General features: G+C 42.8%; 1 protein-coding gene across 1 annotated transcript; it reads right to left on the reverse strand.

The window, feature by feature from the left end:
• Positions 1-13,010: 13,010 nt before the first annotated feature.
• LOC129333990 (mas-related G-protein coupled receptor member H-like) lies at positions 13,011-13,976 on the reverse strand. Its single transcript, XM_054985913.1, has one exon. It carries the CDS (start codon positions 13,974-13,976, stop codon positions 13,011-13,013), a length of 966 nt encoding a protein of 321 aa, XP_054841888.1.
• Between the last annotated feature and the right edge of the window lie 263 nt (positions 13,977-14,239).

Genomic DNA, 14,239 nt, shown 5'->3' on the forward strand with positions numbered 1-14,239 from the left:
TTTCAATGCTCTTTAGTAATCATTTGGAACTGGGTTTTCGTGTGTGAAACACAAAATCCACTTCTAACGGATAACTAAAGTGCATTGAAAGTGCATTATTCAACGTGTGTGGAAACGGCCATAATTCTCCTTCAAAAGCAATGAGCCGTCTTTTTGTAGCTCAGGAATCTATAATAAACAAACAGCAATCCAAAATGATTTTGCCAGAATTTTTAACTAAAATATTATATGGAAATCTGCACAATTACAACTAAACTGGCCAAGCAAGAAGCATTTAGCTATTATAGAGGTGTCAACTACATTTGAACTGCGGTGCCTCCTTCCTCTCTATGCTCTTCCTCCTCCTTGAAAGCCCTTTGGAGTATGACCCTCAGGGTCTCCCTTCTTTGAGCCTTCTTCTTTCTCCCAACCATGTAATAGATCACTGGGTTGACACAACTGTTTAGAGAAGCACATAGGAAGCCATAGCCATCTAGAAAGATATATTTATGATCATAAAAATAATTGAGTGTGTGAATAGCGCTCAATGGAAAAGCAAAGATTAGGAAGAAAAGAAGAGTAAGTAAGACAATAGTTAAAATCCTTCTCTTCTGAGGCTGTTGTGATTTACAGAACACTTTGAAAAACAGAATCACAGTGGAGACGGTGACAAGAGGGAGACAAAACAGAGCAGTCACAATAAATGGATAGAATACATACTTCCATCCAATTCTACAATTCCATCCATTCTTCAAAATGTCAAGAATTACACAACTTCCTGCAGGCAGGCAAGCAAGAACCCACATTAAAGCACACACAATGGTGGACCAACGGGTCGGCCGTTGGCATCGATACCAAATTGGGAAGAGGACGGACACACACCTGTCGATGCTGATGGCTGTCAGTAGAAGCTGGCTAGCAACATACATGAATGTGGCAGGTATGTTTACTACGTCAAACAGAATTGAACAGATATCGGAGGTCAGAAATAAAATACCGAGTAGACTCCCAAACAGAAGGACCCCAAAGTCAGCAACAGCCAAGTTCAGGATGTAAGTAGTGAAACGGCTCCTTTTAATGTGGAAACCCAGAAGGCGGATGACAGTTCCATTTCCCAGAAGACCAATAATGTTCAAACATAACAGGAAGATGCAGATAATATACAAGGCATAAAGGGACTGCTCTACAGTTTTGTCTTCTGCAGGAGAGAAGGATATATTGCTGAAATTGGTCATTGCATGCAGTCTCTCTTTCGTTATACAAACAGTCCTGGCAAGAGACAAGAGACAAGAGAAGTACTGTCTTATTCCTCCAAGTAGATGATCAAGGACCAATACAGCTAACATTTTTACCTTATTTTGTTCGCCTCCTGCATTGAATCATTTCTAAAAAAACTTTGATTTGATCAAGTGTTATGACAATCCTTTTTCTAACAATTTTTCTAGAAAATTTTTCTAACAGCTGGTCTTCTACTCTAAGCATCAAGCTATTTTCCGGACAAAAAGTTTACAGAAATACATGCAGAGATGACATTTCGCAGAAAGGCTTTATTTACGTATATGACCTCAGATTCTCTGTCTCAGGAGGACAATCTTACGGACTGCACAACTCATCCAAAGGAGCGACTGTCACTGCTCTGGGTGTGGCACTATGCTGTCTAGAAGAGCAGTATATAAGTGCAGTTATTATCATTCTTGTTATTATTTCAGCAAGATAGGATAGGATATAAACCCTTTATACTATCTTGCTGAAATAAGACACAATACTTTCCCAGAATTAACTCATCACATCCAATTGGTATGGAATTCTTTAGAACTGTAGCCCTCACCTTAGGGATCAATCCTAGAGAGTAGAAAAGGTTTGTGTCCTCAAAGCCATAAAAGTTCTACTGTAAGGATCGGCCAAGTAGTTTTCCAAAAGACTTCACGGGGTTAATAAAACTTTATTGGAAAGTTCTAGTATTGTGATCTTATGAGGGTCAGTGTCAGGAACGAAGCACAAAACAACCAGAAGAACCCAACTAGTTCTAAGAGACCCAAATAAATATACTTTTTTATTTTTAACAAAGTGCAAGTGATGTAAGTGCAAGAACTTATTATATTACTACCATTTCAAGCATTACAGATTCTCATATACCAAATGCTATAAATAAAGTGATAGAAATTCACAATCCATCTATACATTCAAGAAGTCTATTTGAATCCTAACACAAGGTAAGTATCCATGTCCAAATTCAGAATGATAACAGCTTGTTTTTTCTTCTCCTTTACAGGCAGAACAGTTGGCAATGGGTGCACTAGCCTTGGTTATATCCCATTTCACGTTGCTTCTTCAAGCCGAATTGTTTACTGCACGTTCCTTCTTAACAAAATCCTAACAAGCATTGGTGAGATGACTGCCCAGGAGATTTTGCCTCCACTGAGAAAATCCAGATTTGAATCCCCTCTGTGTTATGGAAGGTTGCTGACTGACCTTGGACCAGTTCCATATTCCCAGCCAGATGTACCTCACAGGGTTGTTGTGAGATTATAATGGAGAGGAGAATGATGTAACCTCTTTTGAGTCCCCAGTGGGGAAAATAGTGGGATGTGATTACCAAAGATCCTGAGTCAGAAACCAGGCCATGGACCATTAACAAGATGGGAAAGGGTTTTATTTCCCAGGAAGGCTCCACATGTACTGCAGAAGATAAATAGATGTGGGGGTATGGCTATTTTATATGTTTCGGCAGAACCAAACAAGAACCAAACAAACCCTGGGCAACTTTTCCTTAGTGAGAATACTTGAAAATAATGACAAAAAATGTGTTGTGGGGGAAAGCCTAAGCCCCATCGCTATGCATGCCTGGTTCTCAATCTAAAGGAGACCCAGAAATCCTGGAACTTTCTCCTCTCCATCAGACTTCGGTCCAACCCTATGGACAATGTGGCATGTAGTTAAAGCCTAACTGGCTGACTGTGAATTTGGATGAAGTCTCTTTGATCCCCATCCAACGATGTAGCCTCTATACCACATTACATTCGATTCATAGCCCCTTCTAGGACCTTGCTTTCCCTTTTGCCTGGTCAGTCAAGGTTCAGAGAAAGGACTGTGCTTTCTGGTCAATGTTGATGAATGCAGGATTCCCTCACCTCAGTCAACCATAGTGTGGGCTCCATCAAGAAATCTTGAACCATTCTTACTGTGTCTCATGGGTTGATGCCACTGCCAAGCTAGCAGTGCTATGTATTTATTTCCTTGATCTATAGTCTGCTTTTCCATCTGGGATTGAAGGCAGATTACAGGATATAAAATCGTGCAATCAGACAACGTAAAATGACCACTGAACAATGTGATTGGACTAGGATTACATAAGAAGACAATGCAAACAAAAAACTATCTAATACATGGTATAGTATTAGCGATACAGATAATGGATTACAAGGGTAGAACTCAATGCAGTAAAAGCAAGATGTTACCTACAGTTATCATTGCAGGGGATGATAATCTTACCGATTGTGGATGTGCAGTGGATGACAATCTTACATGTGGCTACACATGTAGATGCTGAAATCAAGAGACTGGGGCCATAAACAAACCATACAGACCTTTCTACAAATCTGAGAATAGCCCCAGATAAACCACAGCAATATTGCCAGCCTTCAAGCCTTGGTTTCTGTCAGTAAAAGGCAGAACACAGAATGGAATGAAACACTGCAAATATAATATGAATTGCAACCAACACTTACCAGTTAAATACAAACCTTTTGACAGTCTGAGCAAAGAATAGCAACCTTGATAGACCCATAATCTGATTCAGTATGTCATTTTAGTGTGTAATTCACATGTATATCTAATATATACATAACATACATACATAACATACATACATACATAACAAAAAAATCCAGATATCTAAAATTTACCTCTTTCAGGATGGCTTCAATATAAATTATTCAAGATGACTCCAAAGCTGTAAATGTGTTCTTCAAGATATCTTTCCAAGTAGAACTCGAGAGCAGAGAGACATAGATGTGTAACGAACAAGCAGCAAGACGTGTGGTCCACTTATTTTCCAGGAAGATCCTATGGGTTTTGCAGAAGACGATTACTAACAAGGAAGTGGCTGTCTTTCTGGTCTAACTTCCTCTCTCTATGTGACATCAGGGGGAATGTTTTAGAAATGATTCCAAAAAATTACACATGCAAAAAATCGCACACTCTTACAAGCCTTTTTCTTATCTGCCTCAGTCAAAGAAACTGTTAACAAGCTGTGGTCTTCTTCTAAGAACCTCATGGAGAAAAAAGTGTTACAGGATGTTGGTTTTTGTTTTGTTTTTGTTTTGCCCTCAGGTCACAGCTAACTTGTGGCAAATCTGTAAGGTTTTCAAGGCAAGAAATGAACAGAGGTGTTTTGCCACTGCCTCCTCTGTATAGTGACCCTGGACTTCCTTGGTGGTCTTCCATTCAATTACTAACCAGGGCTGACTGTGCTTAACTTCTGAGATCTAATAAGATTGGCTAGCCTGGGCCATCCAGGGGGGAAGATCAAAAAATTTGAGAGTAACCCACAAGACTCCAAGAGCTCCTGGCAGTGTTTTGTTATTGTATTCATTCAATACATATTGTGCTGTTTTTCACTTAGAAAGAAGAGAGCAAAGCTATCCATTTAGGCTAATAAGACTGTGGCCTTTGTTTCTCAGAAAGTGCATACTGGCTATGGTTATCCACATTCTGATCATATCCAGGTTTGATTACAGCAATGCTCTTTACAGGAAGCCACATTTGAAAGAGGAAGGAAAGGCTGAAAGCTCAAAGAAGGTCTGGAGACATGGAAAGACCTTCTCCAGAGAGCTATGCAGCTGCTGGCTTGCTGAACCCACAGAGGCACCAACAATCCTAGCAGTTAGAATCCAAACCCAACAATACAACTCAAAATTCAGACTTTTCATCCTTCATTCAATCCCAATCCAAAAGCACCTGAATCCTCGATCCACAATCTGAAGATCAATTGTAATCCCAGGAGAACTCCAGGCCCTGCTTCTAAGTTGTTGTCCCTAGCACTGTGTTTTCTCCATTCACCCAAGGACAAGGGATTCTGCCTCCATTATTGTAGGACTTTATTCATGAGAAAGCTCTAACCATCAGCAGTGGAGAAAGTGTTAGAGGAGAACAGAGAAAGTGGAGAAGACTGTTGCACAGATTTCCCTCATTCATGCTTTGGAAGGTCCAACTCACTGAGTGTGAGACTGACTTGTTTATCAGAGGACAATGCAATAAATTATTTGCAATTTCTTCCCACTGGATGGATGAGCAAAAACCAGGCCAGTAAGTAGGGTTACCAACATCCAGATTGGGGCCTGGGGTTCTCCTGACATTGAAACTGGTCTCCAGACTACAGAGATTAGTTCCCTTGCAGGAAATTCCAGCTTCCAAGCTGACTCTCCTTCCCAAACTACAATGGGCCAAGCTACAAGTGATGAATGACACTTGAACGGCAAGTGGATTGAGTGGAGGGCAAGTGAACAGGGAGGAATACACTTGCTGTTCAAGTGTCATTCGTCGCTTGTAGCTTGGCCCAATGTCTCCAGACACTTCCCCCAAATCTCCAGGAATTTCCCAAGTCAGAGCTGGCAACCCTAAATCTGGGAGAAAGGCAGGCTTAGCAATGATTTGAAATAAAATATTTAAATAAACTTGAGGTGGCAATATAACTCAAACCCTCCCATCCTGGAATCATTTCTCAAGAATTTCCACTTATGTTTTGCTGGGAGAATTTAATAATAATAACATTCTATTTATATACCACTGTTCAGGACAACTTAATGCCACACTGTGAGTGATTTACAAAGGATGTTATCATTATCTTCCTGACAATCACTCTTTGCGGTGTGTGGGGCTGAGAGAGCTCTGAGAGAGCTGAGAGTGACCCAAGATCACCCAGCTGGCTTCAAGCGAAGGAGTGTGAAATCAAACCCGGGGGTCCAGATTACAGTCCTGCTGCTCTTAACACCCACACCAAACTGGCTCTCAGACCAAACGCTTACTCTTAAGACCAAACACTTACTCATGATTTCCTGTCTTTTTGCAGATTGGAGTGAAAAAACAGTTACACCCTTCCGTCTGATAATATATTTGGTGTGGAGACTTCCTGAAATGCCAGTGCACAGTTTATTTTGTTAAGATGGGCCACCCCTCTTTCAGATGGACCCTGAGATATTGAGTGGATGAAATTTGGACTTGTGCAAGGTTGCCTATGGGCAAAAGGGGTTCAGTGAAGCTGTTTAGACCAGTGTAGCTTTCCTTCCACAGGCTTCCTGCTTTCCAGCCTAGGATTAGCTGGTCATTTTTTATAGGGCCAAACAGGAATGGTGGGGAGTCCCTTTCTGATCAGCAAGGAAAAGTGGACCTCTTTCTGTGTCCATTTCACATTGCTCCTAGGTTTAGTAATATGGGGGCATTGTCAAAAACATGAGAATGTCATTTGTAGGGAAAACCTGGAAGTGATGGCAGGTAGCTCCAGGAATCAATGGAAACTCTATGGTAAATCCATAGATTTTCTGAAGATTCCTAGAACTACCTGCCATCACTTAAAGTTTTTTCCTGGAAGAGATATTGTCATGCTCACAGTGCCACTGGATTTTTAATTGTTTCCCTGTGCGGCAATGGAAGTTTGGGGCTGGGAATCTGTGCACCTACCAGGAACTTGGCAGTCTTATCTTAGATTAGTTAAGTTGGCATGGGTAATGTGATTTGTGACAGACTAAGTAAGGCTATTAGCAAGCTCCTTGAAGTTTCTAAGGATGAAGAACTGCTGACAAACTGGGACATCTGTGACTGGCCAGGTGGTTTGGGAGGGTGCTGAGCAACCATTGGTGTTCAGCAATATCAATCAAGTCCTTAGTTAGTTGAGTGGCACAGATGAACAGAAGAGATTGCCTTATACTGAATGACACCATTGGTCCATCAAGGGCAGTACTGTCTATTCTGACTGGTCATGGATCTTCAGGGTCTCCGGTGGAGGTCTTTCACATCACCTATTGCCTGACCTTTTCAATTGGAGATATTCTACCAGCTCTTCCACTGAGTCATAACCTTTCCCCTATAGAGACATGGAGCAGGGAAAGGAGGCAGGGGCAGACTAAGAGGACAAAATGTTCCTAAAAAAGGCAACAACTCCCTCCTCACCATAAGTCCTCCAATGAAGGACTTCCTCAGTCCAGTAGCAGTCACTCCTTAACTTGTCCAATGGTAGCCAATGAATGCCTTGTCTAGGCTGGACCAGATGTCGGCACCCATCACGCAGCTTGCCCTCTCTGGAATTTCTCAGATGTCCGATTGAGTTTCTCTGAAGTAAGCCTGCATACATTCACGAAAGCAATTTCTACAAAAACACACGTCCTACTTTTCAGCCTGTCACAATCAGATGAGCATGTCAGATCTCTTACTATCTCCACCCTCGTGACTCTAGAAACATTTGGAGTGGACACTGCACTGTGTGGGACTGTGAGTAATGGGGAAGTGCAGGCAAAGGCAAGGAGAATGAGTTCCTTCCAGATTGGCAAGGAAAGGTGGGCCTCTTTCTGTGTCTGCTTTTGTGTGTGTGTGGGTCGGGGAGATTTTTCCTCATTTAGGGCTGTAACCCTTCGCATTCCTCCCAAGGATTCCCACACATGAAAGGTGTGGAGCTGCTTTTCCACTCCTGTAAAAGAGCGTGATGGAACCCACGACCACACATTTTGGGGGAAGTATCAACCTCATAGCTGGAAAAAAACCCACCCTTCATCCAGTCTTCTGGACAGAGGCACAGCCTTGCCCATTCTCCTAGTTGCTTCTTTCCCCTAACTCTGGTGACTTTTCCTAGCTCCGCCATATTTCACTTTGTGAATGGGAGGGAGTGTGCCTTTGTGGCAAGAGGGAAGAAGAAAATGACAACATCAGTGCCCGCTGGCCAGACTTCACAAGTGTCAGGAAGGGTGTGGGGGTGCTTTCTGAAAGTCCCTCAAGCACAGCAGCCCATCAGAATCCCCCCAGTGCAGTCAATGACCGGTCCATCCCTTGAAGGGAATGAGGCTTCACACATAATGGTCCCAAGCCTCCAGTGGAGCAGGGGATACCCTGCCCTGAGCTCTTGTTCCCTGATACCGCTCCAAGAAGAGGGCAGGGAAAAAAATTGAAAACCACCAATGTTACTAGCAAAAACTCAGAAGTGATGTGGGTACCTCTAGGAATCACCAGAAAAGCTATGGTTTTGCCATAGAGTTTCTGACAGTTCCTAGAGCTATCTGCCATCACGTCTGGGTTTTCCCTAAAAGTAATATTGTCACTGTGGCAATGCCACCTCCCACACCATATCTCTACACTCAATCCTCCCACCAGTTGCCAGGCTGCGGAGCTTGGCCTTGCAACCCTACTTCACATTCTCAGCTGCATTCTGGATGTTTCCGTGGCATGTGGTTGGATCAGTCCCTGGGAGGAAAGCACAGATAGTGTGCAGAGCTACATCCATCTAATACTGTTGACTTCAGTGGTCTTAGAAAGTTGTAACTTTGCATAGAATAGCAGTGATAATTTAAATTGGTAGGGATACTTAATCTGTTATCTGCATTGTGTGTTTATGCCTTTTATAGGGTGGAGGGAGATTAGGTCTTCTTAATGGCTATTAGTAGAGATGGGCATGAACTGAAATACGAACCAAAATTAAGCACAAACCAGACCGGTTCGTGAACCAGCAGTTAGTCAGATCCTATTTCTGACAAATCACCACAAACTTTAGGCTGGTTCATTTGGTTAATATTTTGGTTCATCGCTGCAGACAGCCTTGTGCCAATCAATCAGTTTCCTAGGCAACATGGGATGGACTTCCTGCAGACCTGCTAACTCGGAAGTGGCTTTCTGCTGGCCTGGAAGTGACCTTTTGCTGACCAGAAGTGATGATTTTCTGACCTGGATGTGACATTTTCACGAACGGAACAAACAGATTTGTGAACCGGGGACAGGTTTGTGAAAGTTTGTGGTTCGTGAAATTTGACGAACCACATGGTTCTTTTTTTTTTTTTCCTGGTCCGTGCCCATCTCTAGCTATTAGTACCCAACAGAGCTTGGCCCCCTTGTGTGAAGCCTCATTTCCCTCCAGGGATTGACTGGTTATTGACTTCATCAGGAGGATTCTGGTGGGTTGCTGCCCTGCTGGGCCTGTCAGAAAACTTCCCACACACTCCTTATGGCAACTCAGCAGTCTAGCTGGTGGACACTTGCTCTGTCCCTTCTTCCTCCTGTTGAAATATACCTCCAAATACCAGATATTAGGCAGGGGCAAAGAAAATGGTCTGGATGCCCTGAGCCAGCAGTTTTTTCACACTGCTAGGCTTGGTAAGAGAAATGCTCTTACTTCCTTTTTACCCAACTTTCTCTGAAACCTCACAGTCTGGTTCATTTCCTCTTTTGAGTCAGGGCCAAGCTGCACATGACGAATGACACTTGAATGGCAAGTGGATTGAGTGGAGGGCAAGTGAACAGGGAGAAATACACTTGCCGTTCAAGTGTCATTCGTCATGTGTAGCTTGGCCCTCAGTTTCTAATTAATTCCATTCTGATCAAAGAAAGTTTAAGGATGAAGGGCAGGAAGGGACATTTGGAAAAAGTCCAGATTTTTTTGCCCAAACCTTCCTATCATACTATATATACCTTACTGAATGAGGAAAAACCACACTTATCAAAGATAAAATGTGCAGATTGTATTTAGACACAAAAGTATTGACATGTTGTAGCATGTGTTGAATGTACATTTGTTACAAATCCATCGTACAACAGAACACACAGCAGAGGAAACCAACAGGAATCAAGAACAGGAATTACATTCTGTTTCAAGATTTCTTCATCAGAAGAATAGACAAGGGTTGCTTCCACACACATTGGATAATCCACTTTCAATACTCTTTAGTGAACATTTGAAACTGATTTTCCATGTGTGGAACAAAAAATCCACTTCTAAAGGATTATGAAAGTGCATTGAAAGTGCATTATTCAAGGTGTGTGGAAATGGCCAATTGGTATCTATTGAGAGGTCTCCAGTCTCTGACCATAACCAGAACTGCTGCTGAATATTCTGGCTCACTCCCACAAAACATAGTCCTTAGGACAGCAGAGAACTCCTTAATTTACTGCAGCTGATTGGATGTCTTTCCAGCCAACTGAGGAGAACAAAAACTTTAATAATAATACTATCTACAACAACAACAGTGTGCATATGTACCACGCTTCTGGACAGATTAGTGCCACACTTAGAGAAGTGAACGAAGTCAGTGTTGTTATTATCCCCACAATACATCTGGGGAGCTGGAGCTGAGAGGAGTAGCTCAGCAAAGGCCACCTGCTGAACTCATGGCAGATGTGGAAGCTGAACTAGCAGAATGCTGATTCCCAACCCAACCACTTCACCACTATGCTACAGCATCTCTTTATAACAATAACTGCACTTACATACTGCTCATCCAGACAGATTAGTGTCCCACTCAGAGCAGTGAACAGTATTATTATTAACCCCACAATACAGATGGGCAGATGGGTCTGAGTGGCTTACCCAAGGACACCTGCTGAGCTCATGGCAGAAGTGGAAGTCAAACCAGCAGAGTGCTGATTTGTAGCCCAGCCACTTAACCACAATGTTACAGCAGTACTTTGGGTTCTTGGATTACTAAAAAGAATATCAGGTAGAACATTCTCTGTGGTGGCCCCTGTCCTATGGAACAGCCTGCCTGAGGAGGTCAGGAGAGCCCCCACTTTCCTGGCCTTCCACAAATAATGCAAAACTGAATTATTCAAAAGGGCTTTTTACACAGATAGGAGGGCAATGATCTCAAAGAGATCCTTCTGTAACAAGTTAGGGACCATAAAATTCATCACTATGTTGCCTTGCATCCTATTTGTTGCTTTAAGTATATGCTCCTATGTACTACCTGTTGCTTTAAGAATGACCCTACTGGGTAGTTCTGTGTTGCCTAATGTCAGGCCTAGATTTGCTTGTGTTCTGTTTCAGCATTTCTTCAACTCCATATTGGATTCTTGCTAATGTTATGCCTTTGTAAACTTGCATATATTTATCCTATGGAAGTCTTTATTGAAATGTCCTTGATATTGACTGTTCTATATAATCCTCCTTGAGTCTCAGTGAGAAAGGCAGACTATACATGATATAAATAAAAATAAATAAATATCATGCTGATTAAGAATGTGATTAGATTATTGGACAGGTCTGGACTAGACATGGGCACAAACAGGAAAAAAAACAACATGGTGTTCGTTGTTCATTGCCATCCATGAACAACGAACATTGACAAACATGATCCTGTTCACAAACATTTTTGTTGTTCGTTGTTCGTGGGGGCCATCAGGCTCTCCTCCAGCCATCAAGATCCTTACTGCACCACTCCCAGAAACCCTACGTGAGCAGGCAGCAGGAAAGGTACCAATAATAAAGAATAGCTTAGCCCCAGAGCCTGGCAGCAGCCCTGAAACCTGAAGGGGTAGATCCCTACCGCACCACTCCCAGAAACCCTACCTGAGCAGGCAGCAGGAAAGGTACCAATAATAAAGAATAGCTTGGCCCCAGAGCCTGGCAGCAGCCCTGAAACCTGAAGGGGTAGATCCCTACCGCACCACTCCCAGAAACCCTACCTGAGCAGGCAGCAGGAAAGGTACCAATAATAAAGAATAGCTTGGCCCCAGAGCCTGGCAGCAGCCCTGAAACCTGAAGGGGTAGATCCCTACCGCACCACTCCCAGAAACCCTACCTGAGCAGGCAGCAGGAAAGGTACCAATAATAAATAATAGCTTGGCCCCAGAGCCTGGCAGCAGCCCTGGAACCTGAAGGGGTAGATCCCTATCCCAACACACACAAAGAAAAGTCAAGCTCCAATGCACTCACCCTGTCTCTCTAACAGCAGCTGCCTCTCCCTGAAAGCCAGAGCTGGGAGCCCCCCTCCCCCTGGTCTTTTCCTCTTGTAACAAATGTGGAGTTCCAGTCCACACTTGGAAGGAAGACCTGCCTATCAAGCTAAATTGGGCTTAGATTGGGGTTTCCAGGGCAACAGCAGGAGTTCAGACAATCCCTGCCTGAGTTGCCATGGGAATTGTTTGTAGGTGCCAGACTGTCTGGCTTGACGAACAGCAACAAATAGCAATGAACAAAGCTTGCAACGACTACCTGTTCATTTAGAATGGGGCCTCGTGGACAGCTTGTTCGCGAACAGCCGAACAGGCGGTTTGTGGGCTTTTTTTGCATTCGTAATGCTGTTCGTACCCATGTCTAGTCTGGACTGAACAGCACTCATGAACACACACACGAAGCTGCCTTATATTGAATCTGACCATTGGTCCATCCGAGTCCGTCATGTCTACTTATACTGGCAGTTGTTGTCATGTTTCTGCATGGTGGTAATGATCTCCAGGATCAAGATCTCCAGGGTCGAGATCTTTTACATTGCCTATGACCTGATCCTTAAGTGGACATGCTAGGGATTGAACTGGAACCTTCTGCATGCCAAGGAGATGCTCTGCCACAAAGCCACAGACCCTCCCCAATGTTCAGAAGAACAGAAGGCCAACTTATTGTCCTTAAAATAATGTTTAGCGTGGCTGGGTATGAGGGGTCCCAAAGCATCACAGCATGGGTCCATGACTGGGTAGGATGACACTGTTTTCATGGGAGACTGATGTCCCTGGAGATATCCAACATATCATCCTGGTCATTATTTACTGGCTTGATACAAGATTGGTCCTCCCTGTATCTCTGGCTGGATAAGGAGCTGTGGGGATTGTGGATCCGGGCAGGGAGAAGGTCTTGGGTTAACAGTCTGCCTTCATAACCTATTGCATGACATTATCCTTCTTCAAAAGCAATGAGGGGTCTTTTTGTAGCTCAGGAATCTATAGTAGCCTAAGTGCAAACCAAAATGACTTTACCCGTATTTTCAAATAAAACATTATCCAGAAATCTGCACAATATAAACTAGATTGGCAAAGCATTTGGCTATCTTATGAAGGTGTTGTAGCTACATCTGAGCAGTGGTGCCCAGTTCCTCTTCATGTCCTTCCTCTTCCTTGAAAGCCCTTTTGAGTGTGTCCTTAATGCTTTCCCATCTTTGACCCCTCTTTTTTCTCCCAACTATGTAATAGATCACTGGGTTGACAAAGCTGTTTAGAAAGGCACATAAGTAGCCATATTGAATTAGATAGAAATATTTAAAATTGGAAAAGTAATGGATTGTGTAAATAGCATCCAATGGGAAAACAAAAATTAGGAAGAAAAGGACAGCAAGTAAGACAATGGTTAAAATTTTTCCCTTCTGAGGCTGTTGTGATTTACCGAATACTTTGAACAATAGAATCAAAGAGGAGGCAGTGATAAGAGGGAGGCAGAGAGCAGCATTCACAATAAACTGATAGAATAAAAAATCAAATCCAGTTCTAAAGTGCTTCAAATTGTAGAGAATTACATGACTTCCTGACGGAAAGCAGGCAAGAACCCACATTAGGGCACACACAGTGATGGACAGGTGTGGTGGCCGGTGGCATCGATGCCAGATGGGGAAGAGGACACACACGCACCTGTCGACGCTGATGGCTGTCAGTAGAAGTTGACTAGCAACACAAAAGAAGGTAGCAGATATGTTAACTATTGAAAAGAGATCAGAAAAGCACTGTGGGGCCAGTCCAAAAATACAATACAGAGTTCCAAAGACAAGGACCCCAAAGTCAGCGACAGCCAAGTTCAGGATATATGTAGTGAAAAAGCTCCTTTTAATGTGGAAACCAAGAAGGGAGATGACGGTTCTGTTCCCCTCGAGTCCAATAATGCAGATACATAACATGAAGATGTAGATAACTTGGTGGGCATAGAAGTACAGCTGTGATCTATCACTGGAACTATTATTATTTGATGTCCAAGTGTTATTGTATATATCATACTGTGGTCCATCTTCTTTGGGAGGTAAAGATGTCTTGCTGAAATTGGTCATTGCATGCAATCTCTCCTTTTGTTATATAAACAGGCCTGGTAGGAGAAAAGAGACAAGAGAGGTATTGTCTTATTCCAAGTAGATGTTAAAAATGCAACCACAGTTTCTGCCTTATTTTGCTCACCTCATGCATTGAATGATTTCCAAAAAAAATCAATATGATTGTATTAAGTTGAAATGACTATCCTTGAAATTTTTTCTTAAAGGTGGTCAAAAATTCATCTTTTATACTCATCAAGCTATTACACAGATATATGTAGACA

Source organism: Eublepharis macularius, chromosome 7 (assembly GCF_028583425.1).
Source record: "Eublepharis macularius isolate TG4126 chromosome 7, MPM_Emac_v1.0, whole genome shotgun sequence".
In the NCBI taxonomy this organism is placed as follows: domain Eukaryota; kingdom Metazoa; phylum Chordata; class Lepidosauria; order Squamata; family Eublepharidae; genus Eublepharis; species Eublepharis macularius.